The sequence below is a fragment of the Cygnus olor genome, chromosome 3 (genome assembly GCF_009769625.2).
Source record: "Cygnus olor isolate bCygOlo1 chromosome 3, bCygOlo1.pri.v2, whole genome shotgun sequence".
Lineage (NCBI taxonomy): Eukaryota > Metazoa > Chordata > Aves > Anseriformes > Anatidae > Cygnus > Cygnus olor.
Window position 1 is genome coordinate 68,384,973 of NC_049171.1, and position 25,471 is coordinate 68,410,443.

Below are 25,471 nucleotides of genomic sequence, written 5' to 3' on the forward strand. Positions count from 1 at the left end.
TGGAAACCACTCTTATTTCTTTCCAGAAGTCTTTGGGTTTTTCCAGGCTATGTATCTGGGTGTGCATGGGACTAAATTACAACACAGTTGTGTATACGAATAGTGGGGTTGTATTCTGGGGCACAATTTAATAGAAAATACCAGAACTCTCTGTCCGCAGGAGCTGTGAAATCCATATGTGAATTTTGCTTTCTACTTCGCAGGTTTGTCCTTCTCCTCAGTTAAATTAAAGCATCCACAGTGTTATGAGCTCTATCACCTAATCAGGCTAGAGTATCAGATAGCTTTATTTTTTTTTTTTTTTATGTTTACCATCACTGCGATCCCCCCGGTGCTGGGAGACAATGCTATGAATAGAGCCGTTCTGAAATGCAGTCAGCAGACATTTCCGTGCTACTCCAGGGAAGGTACAGATAATTACTTTAATTGCCCCCAGTTTGTTCTTTGGTCCATAATTACAGTTTGGGGTTTATAAATAACCAAGCATGATTTTAAAAACCCAAACAAACCCCTCAATTATCTCAGGAACTGTGCTGCAACTCAGGCTCCAAAGGTGGCTGTGCAAAAGGGAACCCAAACGGCATTGTATCGGCCCATAACATACAGATGTGCGTAAGCGGAGCAAAGCAACAGGATGGAAAACGTCACCAGGAAAATAAACTCCCTCATCATTATTTCGCTGCTTTTTACCTTAAAAAAACCAATGGCCTATTGTCTCGATTAAACCTATTGTTCTGCCGCATTTTTTGTTATTGAGGGAACCAACAGTCTGTCAGTGAGAGTTTCCTGAGGAGCAGCAGCTTGGAAAGCTAAACGCAGTATCCAAAGCTTAAGGCACGTTTTGCTGCAGATTTGGGAAACTGGAAAAGATAAGTTAGAGAGGTAAATTAACGCACACTGCTGAGGATTTGACTTGTTTGAGTAGCCACTTCAAATATAAAACACATTCCAGCTGTACAAGGCGGCTCAAAACTGCACAGCAAAGTCCTGCCCTGTCGCATCCTCGTGTGATGGGCATTCTTCTCTCATTCCCGGGCGTCGTACGCTGCCAGGGACAGGGCACAGAGCCTCTAGGTCTGGAGCCAGCACAGCAGGAGGCTTCATTAGCCAGGAACTGGAGCATAACAGGGCTTCTGATGGAGCAATGCCCTCTCTGAACAACCAGCTCCACCACAACAAGCACATCGTCAGCTGGACAGCCTCTAACATATGCTTCGGATACACAGAGACCTATGGATATGAGACAGCTCTGGCTGAAGTGTTTCAGAAGATATTTGCCCACCAAGGAAACTAATTATATATTAGAAACGCTTCACAAAATACATGCTCTGTTCTTTCTCTACTTAATATCTTCCTTGCTTGAAGCTTGGCTGTTGCCCAAATGCATCCAGAGCAACACTTGATGATAACTCAAAAATGTGCAGTTAATCTGTGTATAGTTTCAGCTCCTGAATGCCAGGAGCCAAAGCGTATTTTTTTGAGAGAAACAGCTCAATCACACAGCATAATCATGTTTGCGTAAGTTTTTAGATGGCCAAGGATAAGGGAAATAGTTCTGTTAACTCCTTTGAGAAAAGATGAAAACTCTAAAGGCAAAAATTCCACTTTTTTTCAATGTCAGTTTATCCACAAACAAGTATAAGACCCTGCAGAGAGCTTTCTGCACTACAGTGAGAAACATTTAGCTTGTCATTTCTTTTCCTTTTTTTTTTTTTTTTTTTAACCTCACAGCTATATTTCATCATAAAAAACTAGTTTGAAGAAAGAGTAAACTTTTGCTCTTTGGTCTATCTTGACATTCCTCCAGAGACACATAACAGGAATACTTCAAATTCATTTTTGTCTCCTGTTTGCAGGAAATAGAAAAGCTGCAGCTCTTAATTTCCAGGCTTCTGAAACGAGAAAGATAAAGAAGTTATAGGTTGAAACAAGAAGTCGTTAAAGAAGAAAGAAACAAATATAATCTAAAACTTACTTGCAGTGTTTTAAGTGAAACTGGATATTTTGCCTTAACCATAATATACAAGAATGGAAGATGCATGTGGCATAAATAAACATTTTTATCTGTGTATCCACACCAGGAGGGAAACAGAAATCTGAACTCATATTCCCGTCTGATACGGACTTCAAGTTCTACATTATCACAGTAACTGCTGCTGACTGAAACCCCGATATGCAATACTGTGGAATGAGACTAAAGCAAGTCAGCTTTTTCTTTCATAGGATCATCTTTGTGGGCACAAAGGAAAGATCTTCAAACAACTTCTATTCGTATCTGAATGAATTAAGATGAAAACATCCAACAAATATTTCTCAATTTTACGACACCAGTTTTGGTGTCCTCCTCAAGGGCTTCTTTATAGCTGTGTAGATGCTCACAGGCTGAGCTCTGGGATTCCTCCTGCATTCAGAAAAGCTCTCAGGGTGGAAAAATACCTGTGCTGTGTATTGCAATTGCTCTGATGCTCTGCCAATTTTGAAGAGGAGACAAGTGCAAGAATATATCTGCAATTGTGGACAGCCATGGCCTTACTAAGTCAGAGCCAACTGAGGAAAAACACCGCCTCCCCCATCAACCCAGATTCCCAAAGCAGTGCTGGCACAGTAAGAGCAGACACCTGCTGCTGCTGATTTCATTAGAGGAAGCCCTAGAGCTCACAAGGGTCCTTAACAGACTGTACTTTTGCAGAGTGGGTTGGGTTCATAAATTCTCCTCACTGGGCAAATAACACTTTTTTTTTTTTAAATAGTTCTTCCTCCTGGCAAGCTTGTCTGCATTTAAATAATTCTTATTCTGACCGGTGCTATCTACAGATAGCTCCCAAGGAAATGACTTCAAATTTCCTCTTAGTGTAAGCTGGGCAGTATAGGATAAATAGGGTAATGGTTAGTGACAAGGAACTAGCCAGATTCCTTTGGGTTCATTCCCCACTATTCAATTTATTTATTTATTTATTTTTTAAACAGAGCACGTTGCTCCTACAGAGAGAATGCAATAGCTTATGTTATATGTATTAGCTATTTGTCCACAACAACAAAAAGAGCTTCAGTTCAAGAAGAGCACCACTCTGTTACAGCAGGAAATTTTGTCTGCAACTCTTTCACAAGTCTTATGAAGCTACGCATTGCAGAAGAGGATATAAACTGCCCACTAACACAACTGTTCTCAGCTCTGACCGTATTTATAATGAAACATCTGCAGCTCTTACACTAATCTCTAAATATATTTCAATTACCACATCTTAAAGATTTCAATCAGTTCTAATGAGTTGGCTAAATATAATATTACTGGAAATTTTACGTTGTACACCACAACCCTAAGAAAAGAATTCAAACCAAGTAGAAAAGAATCCCTCAATCTGCCATCGCAGAAACAAACCCAGATACCTTGAAGTGTAATATCAGCTACAGTGTGGGTTCACTTCAGTGAAATTGTGAAAGCAAAGAACTATACTAAGCTTCTTGAAAGAAAGTTGTGAGTAAAGATTATCTGGGAATGTATTTTCTCTCTTTATCCAAAATGACAAATGTACAAATCTAGTGCATGAAGTGCGTGAATTTTATAGCTGATGAACAGTGCATACCCTCTATGGTGCTCCCTGGGTGTTACAATATTATCAATGCAGAACGTGTATTTAGATAGTTGAAAGCAGGCATGCAGGTGAACATGTGCCTGTTCTTTTCTTTAAAAGGCTTAAGCTTGCTGAATCATCTGTTCATCTGATGCCACCAACACCACCATAATGAAATTAAAATAATTTATTTGCAGTTGGATATACACCATTTTTTGCCTGACTACTATGTTTTTGTGATTTTGTTAGCATTTCTTTTTATAGCTAAGAAACCACCATCACTGATTAAAAGCCAAGGTTAACATTGTAATTTCATGCACTACTTCAAAAGAAAGACATTCACAATTGGAATGGAACATTTTATCTGCTTATTCATGATTGTTCTTTGTAACACACTAATAAGTTTGATGGATTTGTGAATGACCAGGCAGTAACCACACAATTAAGCAGGTTACGTGAATCTGCATACAGATTTTACATTAGGATCCTGCAGTCATTTTAGATGATTCAGAGGTAATTACATGATTAACACATGATAACGTAACATGCATGCAAGAAGCCATCAGGCATATAATGTGTATCAGTAACAAAGATGGAATATATGTCAAGAAGTGGTAAGCAACGGAAGAGTCAGGGACAGTTTGCATGTGCGTAAGCACTCCTCATTACTAGCACATCAGGTAGTAACTACCTGTGCATACCGTTTAATTTTCAAGCTAACGGTTTTTCACTTGTCTTGATGGGTACATGTGAAATGGCAGAATATGTTCTCACCAGATATTCTGTGAGTGCTGTGAGGAAACTACTGGTTAATTTGGTCCGAAGAGTATTCGCCTTGGGCTGTGCAAACCTCCCCTCCCCCAAATAATCCGTCAAAACACAGAAAATGAAAGCTGGTTCTCTTAAACCAGAGTAAATAAGGATTGCTCAAGTGCCTGGGCACATCCAACCCAAAGCTGCAGCTGACTTGGGCTGTCACCACAGCCGTATGAGCTCATAGTGACATTGTTATTCTGTGTAAAAGTAACCATCTTGCTTTCCAGACTGATTTACTGGGGGGGTGGGGCGGAGAGAGAGAGAGAGAGAGAGGGAAAAGTAATAGGAGAGTCCCACCACAGACACACGTGGTTTATTTCAGGTAGGGTTACATCTCTTCTTACTCCACTTAGTATAGTGCAAGGTTAAATGAAATAGCATGAAATATTTTAACTTGGATTTTCAAGTAAGAAACACGTGCTACACAAAATTAAAACTAGACACCAAGAAAATTAAGTACTTAGAGAAGAAGTGGTGGGGGAACTGCAGCCTTCAAGGACAGACAGGGAAGTCAGTATGAAAAACGCACAGCCTAAGAGGCCAGATTTGTGTTCCTGAAATGTTTATTATCATCTGAGAGAGATGATAGCAAACAGGAAAAAGACAAAACAAAGCTCATGATAAAGCAGAGAAATGTCTCCTCTGATATCTGGGTAATGACAGAAACACACTGCCACATGATAGTATCAAAGATGAACTAGATATTTCTTTTTAGGTGACTTAACAAGACATGAGTTCTTCAGACTAACATTTTCCACAGCCAAAAGCAGTATAATTGCAGAGCCAGCTCCCTCTCAAACTGGCAGAGCCAGGAAATCCAAAAGGCATCATCAATGCACACCAGTAAAGTGCTGGCAACCATGCAGCAAAGGAGAAAGACACATTATAAACTGCACATTATGAAACATCTTGCCAAATCCCCATGTGAAGTCCTCAGTGAAACTAGGGCCTATATAGGCTCCTCATAATCTTTTTCATGTACCTACCAGAGACAAACATCCTCCCCCAAACTGGAATAGGAAAATAATGTCTGTTGACTCACCTGAAGTTTGACTGCAGTCTCAAAATAATCCCTTCACTTGCTCTGTGACGGGGTCGAGGTCAATGTCATAGAAGCACGGCCTCGTGGGCAGTCCTGGCATGGTGCTCATCTGAGGGAATAATGAAACGAAGTTATACGCCTGCACCTGTAAGGAGATAAATCACTCCATCCATGTAAACCTCAGAGTAAGAGAAAGGAGGGATTGTTCATTGCGGACTCAACTACAGATGTGAACTTCATCACATTTTTTTGTTTCTGTTGAAAATGTCAAGCTCTGCCCTTCTTCAATTCATTTTTAAGCATATGTTTCTAAAGGGTGGGAAAGAGGAAATAAAAGCCACAAAATAGAGGCTAGTAAACTAAACATAAGAATAAACTCCTTAACAAATTATGATACTCAGACTTATTTGTTCCTCAGAATATTCATCCAGAATATTTATCCATTTACATCTACTTGGAAATTCACACAGCAAAGAGCAAGGACACAGCTGCCTGAATTCACCTGGTTATACAAATGTGCTAAACTGCAGACCTTTCCCCCACAAATTCAGAATATAGGAACAGAGTTAATCGCAAGGCTTTCACAACTGAATACTTAATATGAGAAACAAATTGAAACAGTTCAATGAAACATACATGGATTATAGTTGAATCTTAATTCAGTAGTTAGAATTGGTAGGCTGAGATATGAAGCCCAAGCAACCCAATTATCTCAAGCTATTTACAATTAAGATCCTGATCTAGCACAAAACACCAGCATCTGCATACTTTCTAATTTGAATAATCTCATGGACCTAAATTACACAATTTACTACATTTCTGCTTATGCTACTTATATTGTTATTTACAATTAACATTTCAGCGGCAATTAAGACACACAAGTGACTTGGAAATCTTGAGGTGCAGGCCCACCACAATCTATGACACCTTAAACCAGAGTACCCCAGCTTCTCACCTTCCCCACCTCAGCCCTTCCACCTTCTCCCTCATGCAGAAGACGTCTGGAAATAAAGTTCAGCAAAATAATTATATTTTTTTGATCCCCTTCAGCCAGAAGGATCTTCTATGGCTCTAATACCAGCACTGGCACAAGGTAAAGGATGCAATTGTAGGGCTGTTTAAGGCAGCACCAGATTGGAGCAACCTGAGCCACTGTGGGTTCCCACCCTGAGTCTTCATAAAGTGATGGTTAAAAATATCTCACCCCGTCTCCACTAATTCAAGGCACTCTAAAAATAGCATTTGTCCTTGTGAACTCCATAAACCTTTTCAATAGCTTAACCTCAGAGGCAGAGGATGGCCCTAATATATTAGGTCCTACATTAATACCCAAAGAGATGAGAGATGTTTACAATCTCTGGAAACAAGCCTGCAGTTCAGCGTTAGCTCACCTGTTTGCTAGCTAGGAGCCTTTAAGCATTAAAAGTTCTTTAAGAGATGCTAGATTCTGGTGAGCAGGATTTAAGATGGGGCCAGTCAGCTGGGACCTCACTGAAGCTGGTGGTTAATCTGACCCCAGAAGGTAACCTTCAAACACGGTTGTACAGGAACAAATCAGACAGGCTTGAGCACCAAAAACACCAGACACAGTAGCCTAAGGACAGGGAGAAACTGGCCCAGGCAGGTGGTGGGAGGGCCACAGCAGGAGGGCCGCCTCCTAGCAGAGCATGCAGCTAAGATGGCCGGGCGGCTTCCCACCTCCATCCTCCCCAGTTCCCCGAGGAGCACAGCTCAGCAATGGTGCTTTTCCCCGTCCAAAGGCAGCCTGTAACAGGCTGATCGGCCTCAAAGGAGGAAAAACAAATGACCGCTATCCCAGTTGCTCCAGAGAGATGGACTCACAGTCTCCTCTCTGGCTGGAGCGGGCTGTATTTCTTCATAGGCACAACTGGCACCTCCAGTGCCCAGTTCGCATCTCCCTTGGGCTTCAGCTTCCGCTCTGAACGCTCAGCGCAGTGTTCCCGTCACAGGGACACGAGGACAAACACGTCTCTTCGTGCTGCCCTGCCATCTCAGAGGTTAATCCCACTGCTCCAAGGGGGAAAGCATCTCGGGGGGTGCAGTGCTGACGCAGCCATCATCCTACTTAAGGTCTGAGAAAAAACAATGCGACCTGCTCTTCTGCTGGACACGGTACATTTCCCCTGGTTTTAAATATAGCCCTTCCTGAGCTTTTGTTATCGCACACAGTAGGATTAAAAGACAAAACTGTCTGTTTGCATTCACCCAAAACCCTTCCACTGATTGTAGGACATTGTTTTATTCGCTGATGTTGTCTCGGCACCTAAGTTAAGTACTAAAACACCTTGCTGCTATTGTTTATCTGTTGGCCACACCAGTCAGACTACTACATTATTCGGGTTACTGAATTATTTTCTGCCCCAGATTCATCCCTGTTTATGACTTAACTCTTGACAAGGAACAGCCATAGTGAATTACATTTCCCTGGGATGGGAAGGGAATGAGCACATCGCCAAAGACAACTTTCTGGTTACTCTGTGTAGGTCAGTTCTATGTCTACATCTACATCTGGGAGTAAACTCCCAAATTACATGCCCCCCCCCCCCATCTTTGTTAAAAAACCTCTATCTACAAGCTTGGCCAGTCTTCATTTTCCCCATGTAATAAAACAGGAATACGTTTAGTGGAGTTTTTCCTTATTATTGTGTTGTTAAATAAATCCTATATGTGCTTGGAGGTTTCTTCTTTTTTTTTTTTTTTTGTCTACAAAAATCAGAGTGGAGTAACTGGGCCCATATTAACTAATGGAAATCTATTACATCTATAAATGTGAATATCAAAACAGTTTATTGCCAGTTCAGGGAGTACAACTAGTCTTGTATTGAAAATTTAAGTCAACAGAAGGGAATAAGTTCATCTGAATTAAAATTACTGCTACGCAAAATGAAGTACAAGGCACAAAACCAGAGAGGAAACACTTTCGGACAAACAGCTATGTGAACTTCAGAGCGCAAATAAAATACATCCTGTCATTTTCCCCATGGCCCAGACTTCCAAACAGGCAAAGCCATGCAGATTTACGACCGTGTCTCTCTGCTCTCATTATTTGGACATGCAGAGGTAACACGCAGCAGAATCTATCCCTTTTTCATTACTTCACGGTCAATAGCAGGAGACAGCTGGCTGGCTGAGGAGTTTACTACCACTTATTCCCTCACCAGTATTCTGTTTCTTTCATGAGGCCAAAAGGCATGGGAGCAGAGGGCTCGGTAGGCTGCAAGGCTGAACGAGGCTTCAGCTGGCTGGCTTTCCACAGGGCTGCAGACTCAAAGCAATCCTCTTCCCCTGCACTGGGGAACAGCAACGTACGCCCTCTATACACCACACAGAGATCAGTGCAAATCTCCACTCCCATATAGTGCTGTTTTGGTTATAGCTTGGTGGCTACTCTACAGCACGTGATGTGGCTGTGGGGGAAAGGCAGGATACGAAGTAGTGAAAGAGACCACATTATCCACTTCAGACCACAAACTGGATTTAGGCAGCCAAAATAATCAATACTGAATTTGACCAAACCTGTTATCATCACACTGCCCTTGAGAGAAGGAATATATAAAGGCATAAACTTTGCATCTTAAGACTTAATGCAATTCATCTGAATGTTTTATGCAGGGAAAAAAAAAAAAGGTTTTATGAAGAATTCATCCAGCTACTACCCAAAATGTATCATGATTAACAGGAACTAGTTGTGTAGGAGCTCAACGGAACCAATCAATTTCTTTATAAACTCTGCAGCTGTCTACGCATCCATGACAGCAAATCAGCTTCAAAAAGACAACGTGAAAAATACAATGCATATTTCTTACTATGTCATTCTATGTTTAGGAGATAAAAAGTGTAAGTCTTAAAAAATCAGCCATCCTGAGGATCATTTATGATCCTGGAAATGAACATCTAGTGGAAGATAAAATACGATTATACTTAAAGTCCGTAGGCTACCGTTATTTACACCAGGCATTTACTATCTTCCAGAGCCGTGCTTACATGACTAAACAGAAAAACAAAAAAGGAGCTTCCTTACAAAAGGCAAGTGCCCATTATTTCTAAGGAAGCTGTATGAGAGTGGTGTTCCACACCCTCTCCAAAAACACACCTAGAGTCACTGGATGAGAGATTAAGCTGAGCTTCATTGGACTTTCATTTAAATTACAGTTACATGTTCCCTTGTAATTTCATTTGGCCCTCAGGTCTATGTAACAGTTACCATCAAGCCCTAAGGCTCTGCTAGCCGGGTTTGCCATGGTGCCAAGATGAACTATCCTGCTTCAGTTCCTTTTTTATAGTACAAACGCCTATTAGTGGTTGACACATCCTGCCTTGTACTTCAAGTGTGCATATACACATATGTACAGATATTTATTTATTAAAAAAAATACTAATAGGACCTGAGATCACCTTAACAGGGTTAGCACAATGGCATGATCTGCAAAACAGATGTCCTGAGGACTACATCCAACTCACATTTAGTGTCCTTTTCAGCTATAAGACAACACGTGGCTGCATAGTAGCATGGTTTCTAAATACAGAAGAAACAAACAAACAAAAAAAAAACACGCCAAAACCAGAGAAATCTGTACTTAGATTAAGTAAGCAAAACAGAAGACTAGAAGATAACAAAAAAAACAACAACAGCTTACTGAGGAAACATCTCTGTTCTGGCTTATGGAGTTAATCTTGCATTTGACAAGAATACAAGTAATTCACATTGCCTACTTGTACCCTTTTGTTAATTGAACAAGTTAGGACAACGTGCAACCATCTGAAACTTGAAATACTGTGGAAAACATGTTTCTCAGGAGAATCTAGCAGACATATGACTGCAGATAACTCCTTAATAAAATCTGATGGGGTGAATTGCACACTCCATACTCCCTCAGCAAGAAACAATACAAGAGGAAACTCAAGAGATTTATAAATAGCACTGTAAACCTGCATGCATTATGTTCAACGTGCTAGCATTTGTTGGACCCTTGAGGCGTGGCACAAAGGAGCTCCACTTGAGGGTTTCAATAATGTCTCTTAGTGTGAATTAGAGCTCTGAAAGACAGATCCACTACCAGAAATTTGCTCCCCTGCAGTTCATCTGTCAGTCCCAATGCATGAGAAGCTGAAAGAAAGCTTCTTTCCTTCCTTCTGAAAGCATCCTCACAGGTCCCCAACCTTGCACACATTTAGGCACATTCTTTATCTCCACCATCAGATTACCTCCACCGACTTCCGTGGTGCTGGGCATGCACTGGAAGCTGGCACCAGGGGAACAGCACCCATGGGCTGGGAGAGAGAGATTTAAACAGTTACATGAGTACACTGCATGACTGGAGGAGTGCAGATGTTAATACTGGATGCTTTAAGGTCCTTGTACTCTCCATAGGACCACAGCACTCCATAACATGTTTTTGTGCAAACCCTTCCATGGAGAGTTATTTCATCTTCAGCCTGGACTCTGCTGCACTGCCCAGAGACACTCCATGTGCACTGAAAAGCGATGCTAATGCACAAAAATTAGGCAGCATATCCTAACAGCTCTCGGATCAGCTTTTAGCTTGATCCATAGAACCTGAACATTTCCCCCAGTTTGCAGAGCATCAAAAATCAGCTCACATTTGGAACGATGGAAGAAATAATTTAACAGGAAAATGAAGGAAAAGAATAATTTGGCTTAATTAAAAGAAAGAAATACAACAGACATGAAATGGCTAAAACGAAATAGGCACAATATAGTATAAACAGCCACCCACGTATTAGTATAAACAGCCACCCACGTATTAGAGAGGGGAACAACACTGTACCAGAAAAAACCGACTCTCAAGTGACCTTTCACCACCTCTGAAAGGTGGAAAAAAAAAAACACCACAAAACCTTCCACATTAGGAAAAGCAGACACACAATGAAAGCAAGCTGGGGCTTCCTTCAAAAGTACTAACCTTTAAAGACAAACTAGTAAATTCAGCCTTGGAAATTGCATTAATTTCAAAAAATCTACTTTAATAACTACATAAGGCTTAAGAAACCATTATCTCATTATTTTTCATTGCCTGAAAATAACAGGGATTTCTAAAAGCAGTTAAGCAACAATTTTTAGTCAGTGTTTAAATAAAGGTTCACTCTTAAGTTTTAATGAAAATTTGCCAAACCTGATGATAGCCAGAGGTGGTAAGGAGAGGGAAGCTCATATTTCATTCTCAGGAAATCTTTAACAAAAAAGAAATCTTGTCGTAAGGTATAACAACAGTCACACTAAGAAACTCCACACATTAACAGCTCTCAAAATGATCAAAATAACGTTGGAAAAGATGATGATCCTACTCCGACACAGGTTGTAGTATTCCTTGCAAGAAATAGCTCCGTCTCACTGGCATGCTGGCTGATATCAGGTGCAGAAGTCCATCTGGCATCAATTATTCTATTATCATTTTCTCTTACATTAACGTTTGCACATTTTTGGCAGTTGTCCAATGTTGGGAAAGTATTTACAACAACAAACGCACAGACATTGTTCTGCTATCAGCATCTGGATGAAGTTACAGCAGTACTGAACACCGAGTATGCAATCCCAATTGACCTTGCTGCCAGGTGCTCAAGCGAGGTGGAAGTAGCCTGTGCTCTGTAATGTTCTCTGGGGGATTTCCAGGACCCTACGATTTACTCATCTTGAGCAGAAATAGTCTGAATCTGAGAGCAATCTCATGGGCATCCTGAATTAAAACACAGACCCTCACAAACAGTCCTCATCTGTCCAGTACATTTTTTTGAAACTGCTATGGGTACATATCCCAAAGGAAGCAGGGGACAAGACGTTTGGCCAGTGCTTGGTTGGCCAAGTTCTTAGTGAACAGCTCTGTGCAACATTGCACAAACTCAAACGTTGCTGTTAGCGATGTGCTGAGGCACCAAAGACCCAGAACAGGCATTTTGTTAGTTATTAAATAAAATACTTCGGCAGAGACGTAATCTGTAAAAGAATGAGTAAATTTCCCCTTTAAGTAAAACATTTGTGACTCACATACATGACTGCAGTTCCTCTTAGCAGAGTTGTCTCAACTCAAACATTTTTATCTTAGAGGATATAAAACCATATTTGTAGTAGAAGAAAATGATCCTCCCTAATAACAGCACAATGGTGTAAATATTTAGGTTTTACTCAAAAAATGCATCCTTCTGAGGTTGCACATCAGATGGGTTAAATATTTGGTGTGTTGTTTGTACTATTGACAATGCGGTAGGATGTTTCACAGGGAATTCAGAACTGTTCTCTGCCATGGATAGTTCAATAGATAACCAAAATGCTACAGAAAGAAAGCTAAAAGTAAACCAAAACCAAAACAAAATACCAGATCTCCCACCACCCCCAAAAAAAAAAAGAAAAAAAAAAAGAAAAAACACCGACAGAGAAGATACAGCCTGAGAGAAAAAACAGCTACAAATGCCAGGTAACTCATTCCAAAACGCCCCCCTCCATCCCATCCCATCCCACTCAAATCCATTTCCAGCAGTAACTGCTCCCTTGGGCCTAGGTCTACATCCTGATTTTCCGTCCCTCTGAGGCTTTTGACAGAGCCCCTGGCAGAGAGCTCTTACTCTCTGCATCTCATACGAAATCACCTCCTCGGTCAGAAGAAATCCTTCCCTTCAGCTCATTCCTGAGGGTCAGAGGCTCCCAGGGCTGTTCCCATTCCTGACGAGCAGCCAGCACATCAGAGTGCTGGAAACATGCCCCTGGGGGAATAAATCTAGAAGATATTTTATAGAAAGGTGCTCCTCTCACGTACTGTTTCAGCAACAAGAATGTCTGAAGTATCTGATGCTCATGGGTACAAGATCCTCCTGTTCTGTCCACTGCCTGGGTTTCCTGGTGACCAGGAGGTGATCAAGCTGTACGAGCACCTCAGGATCTCTCTGCTCAGAGCAGGGGGTCTCAGGGTATTTGGGAAGGAGAGGTTTTGGGTGGGCATATGCCAACCACCCTTCTTTTGCCCAGGGACTGGGCACACTTCACTTCCTCTGAAACCTGTTTATTTTGTACCAATTCTTTCTCTAGAAGGGCCATCCCTCACACCCTGGAAGCAAGTCTCACTTTGTGCTCTCGATCTTTACTATGTCATTTTGTTTAAAGGCTTCATAACCTTCAGGAGACTTCCCTTGCTGGTCAGACAGCCTGACATGTGGACATGGGAAAGTACAGAGCTTTGTAGCCCAGCAGCTGGAGATGGTGGCACCAGGACACAATGTAAAGCAAGTATGAGTTCTACACATAACAAACTTTGCCCTTCCCACTTCAGTGGTGCTAGGAAGTGCATCAGTAACAAGTGCACAGCAGACCTCTAGCAGTAGGTAACATTCAGTACCATGTGTCCTCTAAAATCGTATCAGAATATACAGCGGCCCTATCTGACAAACAAATAAAGAATGGAGGATATTACTTAGATCAGCAATTTTCATCCTATAGTTGACTGAGCCACTATTTTAAGAAGGTTCCAAAATGGCTGCTAAGAAAAGCAAGCCTTGAATAACTTTTGCTGAAGCTCACACTTCTCCTGGCAGATGAAGGAGAATACAAATGCTTTGAAAAAGGCTGAAAACCACCATCTTAAATTATGTGGGTGAACTGATAGAGAAGTGTGATCAAGAACAGAGTTGTGAAACAACACCCAGCATGAATGCACCCAATTTTCCATGAGTCTTATGTTGTTAACTCAAGGTATGAAAACAGACCTCTAATTTCAGCGAGGAATTCACTATTACTATATGAAAGGGAAAAAAAATATAACTCATTTGCAATATTTTGGCTTTAGTTTCTAGAAAGAAGGAATGCACAGATGATGCACTAGTACCTTCAGAAGAAGCACCTTCTTTGCTAGTTTCCTGAACCTCAGTAATAGCTGTAAGAAGTAAATATATATATATATATAAAAAAATCTAGACATGGATATGCAGCTTAACTCTCTTATCAGTAAGAGAGTCAATAATACTGATTTCAAAGTTTCTCTAAGGAGATACTAAAATTTGAATTTCTGTTCACTGAACTTACACCAGGAGCTAATATGGTCAGATAGATTTAATTTTCAAAGGAAACCAGACAAAATCTTGATAATTAAGGGCACAATTTTTATCCTACAAACTTGTACCCATATATAGAAACAGATCTTTAATATATTAAAGAAAATATTTTCCAAAGTACTTAAAAACATGAATTAAATACATCTGGAAAATACGTGAAATAAAATCTCCATTTTAAAAGGTGCGTGAGATAAGAGGCAGAAAAGGTTAAATGATTTGCCAAAAGTTAGAAAAGGAGCTGAGGTGATGCCAGGAGAATGGAACTTGGAACAGGTAAGTCTGATTCTCATCTTCATCTCATGTAAGCGAAACTCCAAAATAACTATGCCAAATAGCTACAGTCCGTGAAACATCTCTTTCGATTACATAATGAAGTCTTTGCATCAGTATTTTTTAAATGAAATAAAACTTCCTTCATTTCTCACACTTTGCCCTGAAGTACTTGGTTTAAGCCTGCAGCAAATTGGGTTTAAAATCAGATTTCTGCAATACAACAAAGGATAACAATACATAGAAATAACAACAAGTTTGTGTGAAAAAAAAAAAAAAAAAAAAAAAAAACAAAAAAAACTACTAACAGATGTTTTGCGGGGGGCATGAAGTGTGTGAAAGGACAAAAAAAGGGCTGGGTAGTACTGAATTTCTGCATCCTAACACAGAACAAGTTAACGGTTCTGTCTCGCTTCTTCACTAAGATCTAGCAGAGGATGATCTATGGGAAATTTTTCTTGAGTATTTAAAAATGTGTAACACATACATCATCATAGAAGCGAGAGTCCATTCGTGCACGTACACACAGGCTAAATCATAAAACGACTAAAACAAAATGATAACAGAACTTAAAGAACAGTGAGAATATCATCTCTGCAATACCAGAGTGAACAAACTGGCACACAAAGCTGTAGGTTTTACTCGTTCTTATGGGACAGCCTCCAGGCTGCTCCTAATCAAAACAAGGCCAGCTTGTAACGAACTCTCATTTTTGGCAGACCCTTCACAGCTTCACTGCTCAGCCAAAGGCACAACAAACCCAGCCTGCAACACATCCGCTCACGCTCAACTCGCCTCGTCCCCTCCCGGCGTCCCCGCGATGGCACGCTGACCGTGGCCACAGAGCTGAGCTGCCAGCCTGCAGCTGCCCACCCGCTTTGGCATCCAGGCAACCGGCGAGGAAGAGCACTCGCCCTTGGACACAGCCACAGGTTGCCCTGTGGAGTCATCATCAGCACCCCCAACAGTCGGGACTTCGGTAGTTTCTCTCGTTGGAAAATCATTTGTGGTCTATCTGTGGGAAAATTCTGCTTTATCTTGCTTCCACATTACATCCCTCCTTCACCAGACTGCTTAAATACTGTGAAGCTATTATTGAAACTGATTTTGTGAAAGTTATTAAGATTTTTTTTTTCCCCCAGAGAAAAGCAAAGAGAACATGAGCTTCACGAACACAGATGGAGCTTCCTTGTGCTGTCACCAACATGCCTTGATCCCATTCTGGACAGACTACCTGCAGAGCTCTTTGTTTCCGTGTCTGTTCACTGCTTCACATCCTCACTACTGCTGCCAAATACCATGGCACTGATGCTCTTCGTTACAAACAGGATCAGGGCTCATGCAAGGTCCCAGGCAGACAAACAACTCTGAGTTATGCAGTGCCTGACACATCCGACGCATGCAGGCACAACCTGCGCTGTCCTGGCCACTACTGAGGAAGGCAGGAATGGGAAAAAGTCATCAAAGGCTGAGGAAGATGGGAAATACCTGTACCATCTTTGCTGCATTTGTTTGTGAAACATCATCTTTTAACTCCATTTGATCTAGTCTACTAACAAAAGCTCCTCATGCCCTGCTTTCTAGTTGTACGGAGCAGCAGGGTGTTGTGCACGCACAGAAAACTGGTGCAGTACGATCTATTAATACAGAAGTTACACATTTTAAATCAGCCAGAAGGCAGGCAGGGAAGGTCCCACACCAGATCAGAGCAATGTGCATCTTCCAGGCTTTTGTCTCTGACAGCGGCTGATGCCAGATGTTTTATGAAGAAAAGCTAAAACTACGGAGGCTGTCAAAACAAGCTCTGTGCAATGGTGGAAGCTGGCAACTGAAGACTGGCCGAACCCCCACACGCTACGCTTAGCGCTTTTTCCAAATTACTTACCTATATTAATTACTACCCTGCATATCGTCGATGGCTATATCCTTTTATAAATCTTGTTAAATTCTTGGCCTCAGCGGCTTTTCCTGTGTTAATGACTTCCACATTTTAATCACACGTGAGAAAGCATTTCCTTCTTTTACAGAGGTATTAATATGGACGCTTGGCAACTTCTCTTCACAGACCAAAGAAATATTTCAAAGAGAAACTGTTTTCCAGGCAGAAAGGTGACAGCTTCAGATAACCTCTAACTTCTCCATAACAGCATGGGGACATAATACAGGTGTAAATGCAAGTCTATGAGATGCACACAGCTTCAGATGTTAGATATAAATTTTATGTGAATACAGCAAATTACAAATTCTAGGCTTTATCAGTATTTCAGGTATTAGAAATGAGTTGACATGTTAAGAGTCCTAAAACTGTTTCTGTGTTAAAGAAACTGAGAATGACCCAATAAGCTTTAATTAACTGAGAGGAAATAAAAAAAAAGGTCAAATTGCTAAAGAATATGAACCTCTTACCAAATTGATTTGGGGATAACAGCTGAGGTCAGATAATAGTAATTAGCTTTGAGCACACATTTTAAATGAGCAAGTCTATAAAAAACACTATACATCACAGTGTGTGCAAACCAATGTTTAAAAACAACTTCAGTACTCCCTAATTTCAGAAGAAAATGCTTGAACTTTTATGGATTGCTGCATTAGCAACTGTAATATTCTTCTGCTCTTCGAGATTGCTGTATGGCTGCTTACCCACTAATTAAAATTTTAGCTGAAAGAGATACTTTACATGAATTTTTATTTTATGGGATATAGGTTATAATACAGAATTAGCTTGGATTACATATGCCTAACAAATACGATTAACTTTCAACACTGAAAAATTTTCTCCTTCTTGTGACTAGCATGTCCTTGCTCCTCCAGTTATACAGTAACTTCTGAGTTTCAGCAAGCCAGCCGAAGTGACTGTAATGTCACATGAACAAGGATCTTTAATTTGTATGTATCTGCTGGGATTACTGGGGAGGGCGATGCGAAGCCTGGCAGAACACTGAAAAAGCCAGCACAGGTCAGGAAGTCATTTCTAGGAGCAGATGTTTGTCCTTAATTGCAGTTACAGATGGATGCCATACAAGGGAAAGCTGGCATTTAGCAGGTACTGTACTCACATCCATTTTGCTGTCATTAAGGCTATGATTAAAAAGAAAAGACTCGGTGAGAGAGAGAAGGGAAACTGTTGGCATTTGCAGGGCATGTCCATATAACCTAGAGATGCTCTGTGACATCCTAGTTACTCATTTCCTCTCTGATCTTGACTCTTGCCTAGCTCACTCTGGTATTTACAGCTTGCAGTCGCTTTGCTAGTGAGGGCCCCTAAAAAATCTGCAGGAGACTGAGGTGAGCCCTTCACAGCACTCTGCCCTGGGAGAGGGCTGCGGTGGGTAGGGCAGGGGAGCCCAGGATGGATTTACTGCTTCCAGAGCGCAGGTACCTGTGCCCAAATTGCTGCAGAGAGGGCTGCAAGCCTGCCCATCTGGCCATGTTCTAGTTCACTTAGGGGCTGCAGGAGGTTTAGGACACCAATTAACCAGCAAGAAGAGTCGAGCTTGGAGCAAGAGGTGAGACAGACCCTCCTGCTGCCCCTCTCTCAGGTCCTGCTGCCTAAGTCGCTTCTCAGCCAGCTCTCAGACAACTGCTTTATTTGGCAGGAGTGGTATAAGACAAATTGAAAATAGCAGAGGCTTACCTACCAAACACTGAAAAGTAAATTATAACCACTGTGGAGCTGACTCATGAGCAGATCAGATGTCCCTGCACTCACGGCACCACCATCCCACAGAGAGGAAAGGGCTGCTACGGCTTCGGCAATCTGATTTTCATTTGCAGACATGTCTGTCAGAACTCTAAATCTCGTACTGCATTACCTTTGTGCCTGATATTAAACATGTGTTTGGAAAGAATAAAAGGGCAGCCAGTTGTCTTGAATTTGGGAAAATGCAAGAATTTTTCTTACTCAGGTGTCAGAAAATATGAACGTAACTTTGTACTTTGGAGACTTTCCACTTTATAAAACCAGACAGTGCTCCATCTACCTGCAGCGATAAGCAGAAGAATGCTTAGCTAGGGTACAGTCCTATAAAAGTCTCCCTAGTAAATCCCTTTCCCATCTGGGAGAGTACTACAATTCCTCCAAGAGAACACCAGCAGTAAAATGCAATGCCAAAATTTCCTCTACAGTGCATATTTGGTTCTGAATCACTTCCAGAGAAGATACCAGACGGCATCAGAACAGCAGCTTTTAATTGCTCCATAAAACGTAGATGACTTTATCCCTTTCAAGCTGAACTTTTATGATTACATCCCTGGAAAATGGTATCCCATGCAACCACTAGGCATTGCACTGCAGTTATCTGTGATTCATCTTACATATACATTTTTCCCCCCCCCTATCTGTACTGGAAATCATGTTGAAAGGCCTACAAGAAATCACATTCCTGGATTACCAAGGCTTTTGTATCTGGGAAATAGGTTCAGAACACATATTTAATTAAATGGCCCATTTGACATAACCCAAGGAAAGAAAGAAGTTGCTGCCCCTTTAGAAAAGGTCAATTTAAAGCATATTCACTGTTTTTCAGTTGCATGGCATACACAGGCTTGGCTAACATTTCAGAGTGGATTCAGATTACCCACAGAAAACCCTCTTTACCCTGCAATAACAATGCTCGCAGACAGATGTACTAGAATTGCCACTCTGCTTAAATTTTAGCTGTACCTCATTCCAGCATGGCACACGTGCATGCGTGTGGTGGGCATTTGTGTACATGGTCATCAACTCTCTCACTTCAGTTTCTCTCTTTTCGACTAGGGAGCAAGTGGTCCCAATTTTGCCCATTTTGTACAGCACACTTAAAGGGTTACAAAAAGGCACCTAAATGATTTGAAATGATTGCTGTCGTTTCCTTTAAAAATGGTGAGAAAATCTGTTCTTATCCCAGACTTCTGCCAGCAGCACGTTCAGCAATGATGCCAGGCCATGTCGTCACTGATGGCCGCAGCCTGCACAGCTGCCAGGGTTTCTTGTGCAGGCCGCCTTCCTCAGCCAGCACAAGGCACAACTTTGCTGGTAGAGCTACACTGATGGAATAGAAGTAAAACACATCTTTCAGCAAACGTGGCCTGTCTTTAGGAGCTGCCATTCCCTGGCCTATTAGCTAACTCATTAAAATGGGCACATCAGGAAAGGCAGCAAGGCTCCAGCTCACAGGAAACACCGTTATGGGGCTTGATGGTCCTTAGCCAAGAGGGGAATTTTGCATTACTGACCAACCCAAGCTATTAGGAAGCCTTATTTGCACTTGTGGTCCACCCTTTTTGATGCTTTTCCTTGTAGGAAAGACAAATAAGTGCTTCGAAATGAGCTACCTACAGCTTTTAATCACAGCTTTTCCTTTACTCCTGAGTGGCTTCAGCTCAGCTAGGAAAATGCAGAGCTGCTAGCGCAGCGCTGGTGCTTCTGTCCAGCCTCACCGGTGGAAGGCAAACCTGCACCTGCCCTTGGCGACGGCAGCTTCTGGGCTGCGAGGCCACGGCGGCTCTTTTCCCCAAGATGATGGCCAGAGCACAAAAGTATTTGGGTATCTTTATTTCCTTTGTGATTGAGCATCTAGGAGAGAGAAGACTAGTCAGTGCACTTTGGAGGCATTCTTGTGAGCTGATGCCTCTGAGACTTCTTTTTTTTCTTTTCTACTGGCTTTGATCACGTCAATAAGCTTCAGCATTGCTATGTTTCTCTGTCTTACATATTAATCTCTTATGGAGTACACGTCCTGTTCACCAGCAGGGGAATATCTGAAGTAATACATCTATTTGTATAGCTGTGCCAGACATTCCTCCTATGCTCTTCCTGTGCTGTGTTTGTAATTGTATCTGTCTTTCAAAAATTCAATTAAGGGACAGTTAATGAAAATTAATTAAATTACTCCTCTGACAACACAGAGCAGCACTATGCAGATGACATATTACAAGTTCCTGATGGAGCAATGAGAAAGAAGCAGCAAAGTACCAGGAAGTCTTGTCTACATCCCTCAAAATAAGGGGAAGGGTCACAGGATCACAGAACGGCTGCGGTGGGAAGGGACCATAAATATCATCCAGTTCCAACCCCCCTGCCATGGGCAGGGGTGCCACCCACCAGACCAGGCTGCCCAGGGTTGCTTGTTACAAAGGATGTGACATGACAAAGTGTGAAACACTTGCTGGTTTCTAAATGAGACAAGAGAGAAGCGAAATGAAGCAGAAAGTTAAAAAGGACACACGTGTTGAATCCAGAATAAAAAAAAACGGATACCTTCTCTTTACTCCCAATGAAAACAACATCTCAGTATTTTTTTGAGGAACAGGGGTGTAAACATGTCATAATCCTACAAATGAGGTTAAAAAAGGCTATGTTCTTTGGATAAAGACAGGCAAGCTGGGATTAAAAAAAAATCTAAAACGCTAAAACACTGCATCAGGGAATTCACTCTTCTACTGCCAAAAGGATTTTGTTTTCCTTGAAAGATGCAAAAATCCTCAAACATGTTAGAGTGCTTATTGATTCGACCTTTGTATTTGATTCTATTCCAGCACACCCAGCATTAGGGTAGAAGAGAAGAAAGGAGGGGGAGGGATTAAAGATATCCTAATGATCAGGAAGGCACCCACTATGAAGCATGACAAATTTGTTTGCCAAGTCAAAATGAACAAGTGAATATGCATGGGAATTTTCTCCCCATGAACACTTACTAGATCTTTTATTATTGTAGTCAAACCATTCATATTCTTGACAATGTAAACAAGTTGTGAATGTTTCTAAAATCTGATTCAAGTGACTTAAATTATGCTGAAAGTACAAATCCAGAACTGAAAACATCCTTAATCACATCCTGTTGTTACTAAGTATATGTAGGCATACGGATAGGTAGGTATGCCCGTATATGTGGGTAGTTATTCCCATTGCTCTGAATACCTGTGAAGGAAATGTTTTCTCATCAAAAATAAGCTATTTAATAATTATATTGCAATTTTGATTGAAATTTTCTTACAAAGTTTTTTCCAAATTGTACACATAAGATCTCCATTTATAATTTGGATTTATACGAGACTTGGTGTGTTTATTTTTTTCCTTTGTGCTCTCAGCTATCCCAAAGCAGGGCAGTGAGTGACAGGCTGGGGTGACATGGCTGACTATGCAGAAATGCTCCTGCCATTTCTGGCTTGTAGCACCTGTGGTTCCCAGCATGCTGGTCACAGCATATGCCGCAGACCTCCTGCATGCCCCGTCTCCAGGCTCTAGCACTACAAATTGAGTTGAGGGACACGGCCAAGCAGCTTACAACCTTCACAAAGCAGCACTGGGTTGCAGCTCTGGGTTCAGATTCAAGGAGCAGCTCTGAATGCTGGGGGGTGGCAAGCCGAAGCCTCCTAAGCAGGTATTTCAAGAAAATGAGAATCAAACAATGCATTTAAACACAGCTCATTACAGTTATGTTGTAAACAACCAATTAACCTTCTCTCAAGTATCAGGTGACCTAAGGTTTCAAGAAATCAAATAATATTAGGATACTTCATGCTAGCTCATCAGCTGCTATTAGTAGTGTGCTGTGTTTTACCACAGTAGCTCTCCTCCCCCTACTTCACAATAAAGCAACACTGACTATCAACATTTTGTCTGTGTGAGCTAAAAAGAGGATTAAATAAAGTTACAACTTAATATTACTAAAAACAAGTTACCGGAAGTAGCAATTATATTAAGAAATCATATAAAAGTCAATTGTTACTAAACCTAGCACTTACTTTTCAGCTGTTTTTCCCCCTGAACCACTCTGGGTACAAGCAACGAAGTTCATCTGACCTCCTCACAGCCGTAGCTTGTCGGTTCGCTGTGGGTAACCAGCAATAAATTTATACGACCAAACCCACTGAGGCACTACTGAGGTCGTTTGGATCACAATGTAGGAAAACAGCTAACACAAATTTTATAGCTTTCAATAATACTGTGTGTTTCAAAGACCAGTCATATGAAACTAATAACGGCTGATGAGGCTGTTTATTAAGGAAGATCCTTGCCAAAGTGCAGGAAGATCTATTAGCCCAGGAAACAATCATGGCGAAAAAAAGCCCTCCACTAAAACTGTATTACTGAGACAGAAAATAAATGAACTTCATAACATAATGTGAAAGCAGAAATAGCTACTCTGTCGGCAGAGAGCATGAGCTGCCTTCTCAGCACCACAGCTCATAGTACCAAAACAAGAGGGAAAACCTGACCCTGGCTGTATGTCCATCCAGGACTGCTGTTCTCTTGTTAATAATGCTCCATCTTGACATTACACAGCTCAACCTAATGTCACAGACACAAAGCACATAAGCAGCCTACCATGTCTTTGGAAGCAAAAGCTAGCTACATATTCAGATAGACAGAGCTTTGGAGATATCTGTATTTTAGAGGGAAGATTTTGGCTATCTCCTTTCAAAACATTGAAGTCTCTCACACTGAACTATAATGGCATTGTTTGACATCATTTCTCTTCAATTCCAAATTTCAAAATCAAGTTAGATCATAGTGGCTATAATTCTTATTTATTTTTCACATCTTATCTTTGTAGCCCCTCTCCATGGGCTGGAAAGCCAAGTAGAGAAGCAGAAGAGAAAACATTGTTAATAGTGATTTCCTGATCTGGAAAACAAATTCCTGAAACTACCACCTTAACAACAGATTTTTGAAAGCCTTAAAAGCTTTACGCCAGTGACTAGACTTTGGATGACAATCCAAATTTGATTTGGCTTCTGAAGTCCCCAAATACGTCTACCCCCATGCAGACATCCAGGGCCACTCTCCTTTCCTTGTTCTCCCCCATGAAGGCACATATGCCTGCCCGCTTTCATTTCCATACCTTGGCCCCCTTCCCAGAGCAGTGTGATGTCCCCCTTCCTCTCTTTAAAGACATGACAGAGAATCCAGCTGCAACTACACCGAGATTTGGCCAGAAACACCACATATCAGTTCCTGGCACTTCCATTTTGATACACAAAGCAGCGTGTTACTGAAGAGTAAATAAAAGATTACATGATAGCAAAAACAACCCACTTCCTCTAAATATCACAAGCTTCACAACAGTGCTTTAAGCTATTTTGTATAGGAGAATAAGGATGATCATGGGAGTCATAATGAAAGAAAATGGACTGGGATTGTGGTGATAGGACAGTCAAACTGGCAGTAGTTTTAAGAACTAAAAAAATAAAGTGGTCCATTTCAGGGAAAAAAAAACACAATAAAACAGTTCATTAATCAAAAGACTTTAAAGCTTTGCAACATTTGGATGGATCCAGCTGTCCTTAAAAATTGTAGGATGTTTTTAGCCCCTAGTTCCTGTCTAACGTTGTAAAACCGCACTCTGTTTAGCATCTCATTACCAGAATCAGTTCACCTATACCTTATTCAATCAAACCTCAGCAATTCCTGCTTAAATTTCACTAGACAGAGGTTCCCTGCAAAACATTGTAGCTCTGAAGCCACCAGAGGAAATCTTCCTACCTCTCAATGTCAGTGATATCCCCCAAACAAACACAGCCAAAAGGTTTGGTTCTTGACTGTGCTCCACAATTCCTCCAATTGGCAGCTTTGTCTCCTTCACTGTCATTTCAGCCCATCCCAAGAGAAAAATCCACATACTTTTCCTGCATTAGTTGTCCCACAGCACTCACTATAGGCTCAGCAGCAGCAGTTTGTGCACAGCTGTGTAACATCTGGCAAACAGGTGTACAAAACTGCATTTGCTTGCTGCCTGGCTAGTCACCACACATTCTTTGGAAGGATAACAAACAGTTATCTTGTAAGGAAGACAGATAGTAGTGTTGTGCTTGCTGCTCTAGGTAACGTTTATCTTCAATCAGTGATCTCCAGTCCATAAGGAAAGAGAAAACGTCACATTCATTTATTAGAAAAGAAAGCTTGTATGGAAGACAAGCACAGTCCTTTGCTTTGGTACCAATAACAGGGCTTGGATTCTGTTTTATTTCCAAGGAGGAAAAGGGTGGGGCTGCAATGCACCCTTTAAATAAATTCTCCTGCATGCTCTGAAATGGAGCAGGAGCAATTACTTTCATCCACCAGCCTAAACTCGTAAGCTAATGCCAGCAACATCACAAACATTAATCTTAAATATAGCACCAAAGACAGATTAAACTCTACTAAAAAATAAGGCTTGCATAAAAGCAAAGTTTGCATTTAAAAGGTGGTCAAATCTTACACAGAGCATGAGAGAAAAGTGTAAGACGTTAGATATTAGGTCGGGGAAAAAAAAGATCAAGGTCATTGCCAAAGGCCTTGATTCAGCAGAATAGATAATTCTAAAACTGTACTTAAAAGAGTATGAGACAGACCTACACAGCAAATGTGAAGACATACCTTGCGTCCAGTGCCTAGCACTGGCACAGCAGGCATACACGAGTGAGCTTCAATATAATAGGTGCAGCAGGAGCCACGACGATGTGACAAGTGAAATTTCAGGATGGACTAATAAGCTGTGCGCACACAGAAACCCTCAGCAGCTTGTACTGGAACTGCTAGTTGCATCTTCATTACTACCATCACCGGGGCATCTGTTTGCTTACTCACTGTGTAAACATCTTAGATTTCTGCACGTGTATCAGCAACAGACACTGCTTTACACCAGTTTGTCCCCAATAACCCTTGAAAGCAACTTATTAGAAGAGGAGACACCGGTGGCACTCTGACTTTTGCTACATGAACCAAGTTTTC

At 41.3% G+C, this 25,471-nt stretch overlaps 1 protein-coding gene across 3 annotated transcripts in view; it reads right to left on the minus strand.

Annotated features, from left to right (window-relative positions):
• Positions 1–305: 305 nt before the first annotated feature.
• Positions 306–25,471, minus strand: part of MTHFD1L (methylenetetrahydrofolate dehydrogenase (NADP+ dependent) 1 like) — a 149,209-nt gene continuing 124,043 nt past the window's right edge. For all 3 annotated transcript variants that reach the window (XM_040550572.1, XM_040550573.1, XM_040550574.1), the window contains 2 exons: positions 5,431–5,539; positions 306–1,892 (listed from right to left, as the gene is read on the minus strand). In XM_040550572.1, coding sequence (XP_040406506.1) covers positions 5,450–5,539 — 90 coding nt within the window. In that variant the 3' untranslated portion in view covers positions 306–1,892; positions 5,431–5,449. The remainder of the gene's footprint in view (positions 1,893–5,430; positions 5,540–25,471) is intronic.